Below are 10,000 nucleotides of genomic sequence, written 5' to 3'. Positions count from 1 at the left end.
TCTGACAGAGCCTTGTACACAGCAGCCAGAACCTACAGACAGACAGACATGGTGGTCTGACAGAGCCTTGTACACAGCAGCCAGACAGGCATGGTGGTCTGACAGAGCCTTGTACACAGCAGCCAGACAGATAGACATGGTGGTCTGACAGAGCCTTGTACACAGCAGCCAGACAGATAGACATGGTGGTCTGACAGAGCCATGTACACAGCAGCCAGACAGACATGGTGGTCTGACAGAGCCTTGTACACAGCAGCCAGACAGACATGGTGGTCTGACAGAGCCTTGTACACAGCAGCCAGACAGATAGACATGGTGGTCTGACAGAGCCTTGTACACAGCAGCCAGACAGACATGGTGGTCTGACAGAGCCTTGTACACAGCAGCCAGACAGACATGGTGGTCTGACAGAGCCTTGTACACAGCAGCCAGATAGACATGGTGGTCTGACAGAGCCTTGTACACAGCAGCCAGATAGACATGGTGGTCTGACAGAGCCATGTACACAGCAGCCAGACAGACATGGTGGTCTGACAGAGCCTTGTACACAGCAGCCAGATAGACATGGTGGTCTGACAGAGCCTTGTACACAGCAGCCAGATAGACATGGTGGTCTGACAGAGCCTTGTACACAGCAGCCAGACAGACATGGTGGTCTGACAGAGCCTTGTACACAGCAGCCAGACAGACATGGTGGTCTGACAGAGCCTTGTACACAGCAGACAGAACATAGCGAGAGACGGAGAAAGAGGGAGGTCCGAAACTCATATCATGTTCAACAGGTTGCCAGGTTGGGTTAGGGTTGGGTTAGTGTTAGGGTTGCTAGGTTGGGTTAGGGTTGTCAGGTTGGGTTAGGGTTGGGTTAGTGTTAGGGTTGCTAGGTTGGGTTAGGGTTGTCAGGTTGGGTTAGGGTTGGGTTAGTGTTAGGGTTGCTAGGTTGGGTTAGGGTTGTCAGGTTGGGTTAGGGTTGCCAGGTTGGGTTAGGGTTGGGTTAGTGTTAGGGTTGCTAGGTTGGGTTAAGGTTGTCAGGCTGGGTTAAGGTTGTCAGGCTGGGTTACGGTTACCAGGTTGGGTCGGGGTTGCCAGGTTGGGTCGGGGTTGCCAGGTTGGGTCAGGGTTGCCAGGTTGGATCATTACCTTCTCAGTGATATACTGACAGCGTTTCAGGTCATGGTCTCCGTCAGGAAGGATCTCAGGCTCCACGATGGGAACGATGCCGTTCTGAAAGACACACACACAGGGGTGTCACAGACACACACACACACACACACACACACACACACACACACACACACACACACACACTACCTGTTGACAGATGCTGGCGTAGCGTGCCAGTACGTTGGCGTTCTCCATGATGGCGAGTTCTGAGGGGGTGTTGTCGCTGATCTTCAGGACGCTACGCCATTTAGCGAAGTCTGCTCCATCTTTCTTATACTGAGCACAACGCTCTGCCAGACCGTCCAGACCTACACACACACACAGAGATATACACACACACACACACACACACAGATATACACACACACACACACACACAGATATACACACACACACACACACACACACACACAGAGATATACACACACACACACACACACACACAGATATACACACACACACACACACACACACACACAGATATACACACACACACACACAGATATACACACACACACACACACAGATATACACACACACACACACAGATATACACACACACACAGATATACACACACACACACACACACACACACTCACACACACACACACACACAGATATACACACACACACACACACAGAGATATACACACACACACAAACACAGATATACACACACACAGTTATGTGGTTATGCACAACCAATAGCTCCAAGTCACTGATTAACCAGCTAGGGAGTGTATTATGGTGATTGACCAGCTAGGGAGTGTATTATGGTGATTGACCAGCTAGGGAGTGTATTATGGTGATTGACCAGCTAGGGAGTGTATTATGGTGATTAACCAGCTAGGGAGTGTATTATGGTGATTAACCAGCCAGGGAGTGTATTATGGTGATTAACCAGCTAGGGAGTGTATTATGGTGATTGACCAGCTAGGGAGTGTATTATGGTGATTAACCAGCTAGGGAGTGTATTATGGTGATTGACCAGCTAGGGAGTGTATTATGGTGATTAACCAGCCAGGGAGTGTATTATGGTGATTAACCAGCCAGGGAGTGTATTATGGTGATTGACCAGCCAGGGAGTGTATTATGGTGATTAACCAGCTAGGGAGAGTATTATGGTGATTAACCAGCCAGGGAGTGTATTATGGTGATTAACCAGCTAGGGAGTGTATTATGGTGATTAACCAGCCAGGGAGTGTATTATGGTGATTGACCAGCTAGGGAGTGTATTATGGTGATTGACCAGCTAGGGAGTGTATTATGGTGATTGACCAGCTAGGAGTGTATTATGGTGATTGACCAGCCAGGGAGTGTATTATGGTGATTAACCAGCTAGGAGTGTATTATGGTGATTGACCAGCTAGGGAGTGTATTATGGTGATTGACCAGCTAGGGAGTGTATTATGGTGATTGACCAGCTAGGGAGTGTATTATGGTGATTGACCAGCTAGGGAGTGTATTATGGTGATTGACCAGCTAGGGAGTGTATTATGGTGATTAACCAGCTAGGGAGTGTATTATGGTGATTGACCAGCTAGGGAGTGTATTATGGTGATTGACCAGCTAGGGAGTGTATTATGGTGATTGACCAGCTAGGGAGTGTATTATGGTGATTAACCAGCTAGGGAGTGTATTATGGTGATTGACCAGCCAGGGAGTGTATTATGGTGATTAACCAGCCAGGGAGTGTATTATGGTGATTAACCAGCTAGGGAGTGTATTATGGTGATTAACCAGCTAGGGAGTGTATTATGGTGATTGACCAGCTAGGGGAGTGTATTATGGTGATTGACCAGCTAGGGAGTGTATTATGGTGATTGACCAGCTAGGGGAGTGTATTATGGTGATTGACCAGCTAGGGAGTGTATTATGGTGATTGACCAGCTAGGAGTCTATTATGGTGATTGACCAGCTAGGGAGTGTATTATGGTGATTAACCAGCTAGGGGAGTGTATTATGGTGATTGACCAGCTAGGAGTGTATTATGGTGATTAACCAGCCAGGGAGTGTATTATGGTGATTAACCAGCCAGGGAGTGTATTATGGTGATTGCCCAGCTAGGGAGTGTATTATGGTGATTAACCAGCTAGGGAGTGTATTATGGTGATTAACCAGCCAGGTAGTGTATTATGGTGATTAACCAGCTAGGGAGTGTATTATGGTGATTAACCAGCTAGGGAGTGTATTATGGTGATTAACCAGCTAGGGAGTCTATTATGGTGATTAACCAGCTAGGGAGTGTATTATGGTGATTAACCAGCTAGGGAGTGTATTATGGTGATTGACCAGCTAGGGAGTGTATTATGGTGATTAACCAGCTAGGGAGTGTATTATGGTGATTGACCAGCTAGGGAGTGTATTTTGGTGATTGACCAGCCAGGGAGTGTATTATGGTGATTAACCAGCTATGGAGTGTATTATGGTGATTAACCAGCCAGGGAGTGTATTATGGTGATTAACCAGCTAGGGAGTGTATTATGGTGATTGACCAGCTAGGGAGTCTATTATGGTGATTAACCAGCTAGGGAGTGTATTATGGTGATTGACCAGCCAGGGAGTGTATTATGGTGATTGACCAGCTAGGGAGTGTATTATGGTGATTGACCAGCTAGGGAGTGTATTATGGTGATTGACCAGCTAGGGAGTGTATTATGGTGATTAACCAGCCAGGGAGTGTATTATGGTGATTGACCAGCCAGGGAGTGTATTATGGTGATTGACCAGCTAGGGAGTGTATTATGGTGATTAACCAGCTAGGGAGTGTATTATGGTGATTGACCAGCTAGGGGAGTGTATTATGGTGATTGACCAGCTAGGGAGTGTATTTGGTGATTAACCAGCTAGGGAGTGTATTATGGTGATTGACCAGCCAGGGAGTGTATTATGGTGATTGACCAGCCAGGGAGTGTATTATGGTGATTAACCAGCCAGGGAGTGTATTATGGTGATTAACCAGCTAGGGAGTGTATTATGGTGATTGACCAGCTAGGGAGTGTATTATGGTGATTAACCAGCTAGGGAGTGTATTATGGTGATTGACCAGCTAGGGAGTGTATTATGGTGATTGACCAGCTAGGGAGTGTATTATGGTGATTGACCAGCTAGGGAGTGTATTATGGTGATTGACCAGCTAGGGAGTGTATTATGGTGATTGACCAGCTAGGAGTGTATTATGGTGATTGACCAGCTAGGAGTGTATTATGGTGATTGACCAGCTAGGGAGTGTATTATGGTGATTGACCAGCTAGGGAGTCTATTATGGTGATTAACCAGCTAGGGAGTGTATTATGGTGATTGACCAGCTAGGGAGTGTATTATGGTGATTGACCAGCTAGGGAGTGTATTATGGTGATTGACCGTGTGTGTTCTCACCCTGGGTGGTGGTCTCCCCATCGGTCCCGGCCAATGGGACAACACCTTTGTCCACCTACATACAGACACACAGACAGACAGAAAGACAGACTTGTAATACCCATGAGCACAACAATTTGAAGTCAATAAGTCATAGTTTTAGTCAAAGTTTGATATATTTGACTTAAAGATGGAAATCCGAAGTGGTAACTTCTGAAATTTTCCGTGCCAATGCCGTGTGTTTCCCCTCTGAGATGACGTGCTAACACTTTCCAGACTACATTTATTTTTCAGGGCTGAGTTTTATTTTAACATTACCACCCACCAGCATGACATTACTTATTATCAGAAACACCTGCAAAGTTCTTCCTCTTTGTGAGTCGCGACTGAGCTGAGCAGAGCCAAACAGCTTTTCACCGTTTGGTACCTCCACGTTTTTACCAGCAAATGATCATAATCCACTGGATACTTTGCCAAGTTTCACATATTTTTTTGTGAGTCTGTATTCAAAAAATAAATAAAGATAATTTACAGTAAATAAATGTTAAAATTGCGTGGTATGATTGCATTTTGGAACCCCGCTCCCCCCGTCGCCCCAAGATTAATGATTTTGACCACTAAAGTTTTGGGTGAATTCGTTTTGCATGGCCAGGTAACCCCAGGTGGGCTGGGTTTGCTCATTTTGGACCATTCCATTTATCCTAAAGAGAAATCTCCACCCAGCTGGGGCACCAGGCCATGCGAAACAAACTCACCCATTGCTTCACTACACGCTCCACTGCTTTGATTGGTTCAGCTAGAAACCACAAGTGTATCCTATAATGAAAGGCACCCGAGAAAGAAAATTCAAGGAACTTGTTTATTTTTTACATTTTAGTCATTTAGCAGACGCTCTTATCCAGAGCGACTTACAGTTAGTGAGTGCATACATTTTTCATACTGGCCCCCCGTGGGAATCGAAACCCACAACCCTGACATTGCAAGCGCCATGCTCTACCAACTGAGCTACAGGGGACATGTTTAGCTATTTTGTTGTGCTGTTATTCCATTTGTATTTGTGTTTCATGTCTGATTCAGGGTGTTATTATGCATCATTGTAGCCAATCCCACTGCCCCTTGCTGTGAGAACCATGGCCTGAGCACGGCTGACTTGGCTTGGATGTAGCGCAGCCGAATAGCCTGTCAGCAGCCTACCAAAACACGTCTAGTCCAAACCGTTCAAAAGCTTGGCTATTCAAATTACCAAACCATTCAATAGCTAGGCTGTCCATATTACCAAACCATTCAATAGCTAGGCTGTCCATATTACCAAACCATTCAATAGCTAGGCTGTCCATATTACCAAACCATTCAATAGCTAGGCTGTCCATATTACCAAAACCATTCAATAGCTAGGCTGTCCATATTCCAAACCATTCAATAGCTAGGCTGTCCATATTACCAAACCATTCAATAGCTAGGCTGTCCATATTACCAAACCATTCAATAGCTAGGCTGTCCATATTACCAAACCATTCAATAGCTAGGCTGTCCATATTACCAAACCATTCAATAGCTAGGCTGTCCATATTACCAAACCATTCAATAGCTAGGCTGTCCATATTCCAAACCATTCAATAGCTAGGCTGTCCATATTACCAAACCATTCAATAGCTAGGCTGTCCATATTACCAAAACCATTCAATAGCTAGGCTGTCCATATTACCAAACCATTCAATAGCTAGGCTGTCCATATTACCAAACCATTCAATAGCTAGGCTGTCCATATTACCAAACCATTCAATAGCTAGGCTGTCCATATTACCAAACCATTCAATAGCTAGGCTGTCCATATTACCAAGCCATTCAATAGCTAGGCTGTCCATATTACCAAACCATTCAATAGCTAGGCTGTCCATATTACCTAGCCATTCAATAGCTAGGCTGTCCATATTACCAAACCATTCAATAGCTAGGCTATCCATATTACCAAGCCATTCAATAGCTAGGCTGTCCATATTACCAAACCATTCAATAGCTAGGCTGTCCATATTACCAAACCATTCAATAGCTAGGCTGTCCATATTACCAAGCCATTCAATAGCTAGGCTGTCCATATTACCATACCATTCAATAGCTAGGCTATCCATGTTACCAAACCATTCAATAGCTAGGCTATCCATGTTACCAAACCATTCAATAGCTAGGCTATCCATATTACCAAACCATTCAATAGCTAGGCTGTCCATATTACCAAACCATTCAATAGCTAGGCTGTCCATATTACCAAACCATTCAATAGCTAGGCTGTCCATATTACCAAGCCATTCAATAGCTAGGCTGTCCATATTACCATACCATTCAATAGCTAGACTATCCATATTACCAAGCCATTCAATAGCTAGGCTGTCCATATTACCAAACCATTCAATAACTAGGCTGTCCATATTACCAAACCATTCAATAGCTAGGCTGTCCATATTACCAAGCCATTCAATAGCTAGGCTGTCCATGTTACCAAACCATTCAATAGCTAAGCTGTAAACCATTCAATAGCTAGGCTGTCCATATTACCGGAGCTTCATCTTATTATTTCTTTTTCTATTGTGGATTCGCTGAAACTTTGGAGACAACAATAGATGGCAAAGTCAAATATACTGGTTTCCCCTATCCATCTGGTTTCCCCTGTCCATCTGGTTTCCCCTATCCATCTGGTTTCCCCTGTCCATCTGGTTTCCCCTGTCCATCTGGTTCCCCCTGTGCATCTGGTTTCCCCTGTCCATCTGGTTCCCCCTGTCCATCTGGTTTCCCCTATCCATCTGGTTTCCCCTATCCATCTGGTTTCCCCTGTCCATCTGGTTTCCCCTATCCATCTGGTTTCCCCTATCCATCTGGTTTCCTATATCCATCTGGTTTCCCCTATCCATCTGGTTTCCCCTATCCATCTGGTTTCCCCTATCCATCTGGTCCCCTATCCATCTGGTTTCCCCTATCCATCTGGTTTCCCCTATCCATCTGGTTTCCCTTATCCATCTGGTTTCCCCTATCCATCTGGTTTCCTCTATCCATCTGGTTATCCATCTGGTTTCCCCTATCCATCTGGTTTCCTCTATCCATCTGGTTTCCTCTATCCATCTGGTTTCCCTTATCCATCTGGTTTCCCTTATCCATCTGGTTTCCCTTATCCATCCAGTTTCCCCTATCCATCTGGTTTCCCTTATCCATCTGGTTTCCCCTATCCATCTGGTTTCCTCTATCCATCTGGTTTCCTCTATCCATCTGGTTTCCCCTATCCATCTGGTTTCCCCTATCCATCTGGTTCCTCTATCCATCTGGTTTCCTATATCCATCTGGTTCCTCTATCCATCCGGTTTCCCCTATCCATCCGGTTTCCCCTATCCATCCGGTTTCCCCTATCCATCCGGTTTCCCTTATCCATCTGGTTTCCCCTATCCATCTGGTTTCCCCTATCCATCTGGTTTCCCCTATCCATCTGGTTTCCCTTATCCATCTGGTTTCCCTTATCCATCTGGTTTCTCCTATCCATCTGGTTTCCCCTATCCATCCGGTTTCCCTTATCCATCCGGTTTCCCCTGTCCATCTGGTTTCCCCTGTCCATCCGGTTTCCCCTATCCATCCGGTTTCCCTTATCCATCCGGTTTCCCCTATCCATCCGGTTTCCTCTATCCATCCGGTTTCCTCTATCCATCCGGTTTCCCCTATCCATCTGGTTTCCCCTATCCATCTGGTTTCCCCTATCCATCTGGTTTCCTCTATCCATCTGGTGTCCCCTATCCATCTGGTGTCCCCTATCCATCCGGTTTCCCCTATCCATCCGGTTTCCCCTATCCATCTGGTTTCCCCTATCCATCTGGTTTCCCTTATCCATCCGGTTTCCCCTATCCATCCGGTTTCCCCTATCCATCCGGTTTCCCTTATCCATCTGGTTTCCCCTATCCATCCGGTTTCCCCTATCCATCCGGTTTCCTCTATCCATCTGGTTTCCCTTATCCATCTGGTTTCCCCTATCCATCCGGTTTCCTCTATCCATCCGGTTTCCTCTATCCATCTGGTTTCCCTTATCCATCTGGTTTCCCCTATCCATCTGGTTTCCTCTATCCATCTGGTTTCCTCTATCCATCTGGTTTCCCCTATCCATCTGGTTTCCCCTATCCATCTGGTTTCCCTTATCCATCCGGTTTCCCTTATCCATCCGGTTTCCCCTATCCATCTGGTTTCCCTTATCCATCTGGTTTCCTCTATCCATCTGGTTTCCTCTATCCATCTGGTTTCCCCTATCCATCTGGTTCCTCTATCCATCTGGTTTCCCCTATCCATCTGGTTTCCCTTATCCATCTGGTTTCCCCTATCCATCTGGTTTCCTCTAACCATCTGGTTTCCCCTATCCATCTGGTTTCCCCTATCCATCTGGTTTCCCTTATCCTTCTGGTTTCCCCTATCCATCTGGTTTCCCCTATCCATCTTGTTTCCCTTATCCATCTGGTTTCCCCTATCCATCTGGTTTCCTCTATCCATCTGGTTTCCTCTATCCATCTGGTTTCCCCTATCCATCTGGTTTCCCCTATCCATCTGGTTTCCCTTATCCATCTGGTTTCCTCTATCCATCTGGTTGCCTCTATCCATCTGGTTTCCTCTATCCATCTGGTTTCCCTTATCCATCTGGTTTCCTCTATCCATCTGGTTTCCCCTATCCATCTGGTTTCCTCTATCCATCTGGTTTCCCTTATCCATCTGGTTTCCCTTATCCATCTGGTTTCCTCTATCCATCTGGTTTCCCATGATTTTTTTATTTGCACCAAAGAAAACAAAAGATAAACAACAATACAGATAAAAACCAATAAATAAATAAATGGTGTTCAGGTGGTTGGAAGCCCAGGGGCTTATATAAAAACCACACCACAAAAAAACAATATACAATACATAAGTACCAAAATAATTGTTTTGTTGTTAAATCAGATAACAAAACCTACTAATTATAAATGTACAAATGAATTGATCAGTAATCACACAAACATTGTCTTGTTTAAAAGTATGTGTGCATATGAGTGTGTGAGAGTTAGTCTATATGGAGGAGATTACTGAGTAGTTTGGTTCATCAGGCTGACCTCCAGTCTTCATGGAGGAGATTACTGAGTAGTTTGGTTCATCAGGCTGATCCCCCAGTCTTCATGGAGGAGATTACTGAGTAGTTTGGTTCATCAGGCTGACCCCCCAGTCTTCATGGAGGAGATTACTGAGTAGTTTGGTTCATCAGGCTGACCTCCAGTCTTCATGGAGGAGATTACTGAGTAGTTTGGTTCATCAGGCTGACCCCCCAGTCTTCATGGAGGAGATTACTGAGTAGTTTGGTTCATCAGGCTGACCCCCAGTCTTCATGGAGGAGATTACTGAGTAGTTTGGTTCATCAGGCTGACCCCCAGTCTTCATGGAGGAGATTACTGAGTAGTTTGGTTCATCAGGCTGACCCCCAGTCTTCATGGA

At 45.4% G+C, this 10,000-nt stretch overlaps 1 protein-coding gene across 1 annotated transcript in view; it reads right to left on the bottom strand.

Annotated features, from left to right (window-relative positions):
• LOC121542077 (fructose-bisphosphate aldolase C-B) overlaps window positions 1-10,000 on the bottom strand; it is a 42,794-nt gene that overhangs the window by 5,495 nt on the left and 27,299 nt on the right. Inside the window, exons 4-6 of the mRNA XM_045219745.1 lie at window positions 4,541-4,595; window positions 1,309-1,469; window positions 1,138-1,221 (exon numbers count right to left, since the gene is read on the bottom strand). Of these exons, the coding sequence (XP_045075680.1) occupies window positions 1,138-1,221; window positions 1,309-1,469; window positions 4,541-4,595 (300 nt within the window). The remainder of the gene's footprint in view (window positions 1-1,137; window positions 1,222-1,308; window positions 1,470-4,540; window positions 4,596-10,000) is intronic.

This window comes from Coregonus clupeaformis, unplaced genomic scaffold (genome assembly GCF_020615455.1).
Source record: "Coregonus clupeaformis isolate EN_2021a unplaced genomic scaffold, ASM2061545v1 scaf2703, whole genome shotgun sequence".
NCBI lineage: Eukaryota > Metazoa > Chordata > Actinopteri > Salmoniformes > Salmonidae > Coregonus > Coregonus clupeaformis.
This window is presented reverse-complemented; position numbering and strand designations above follow the sequence as displayed.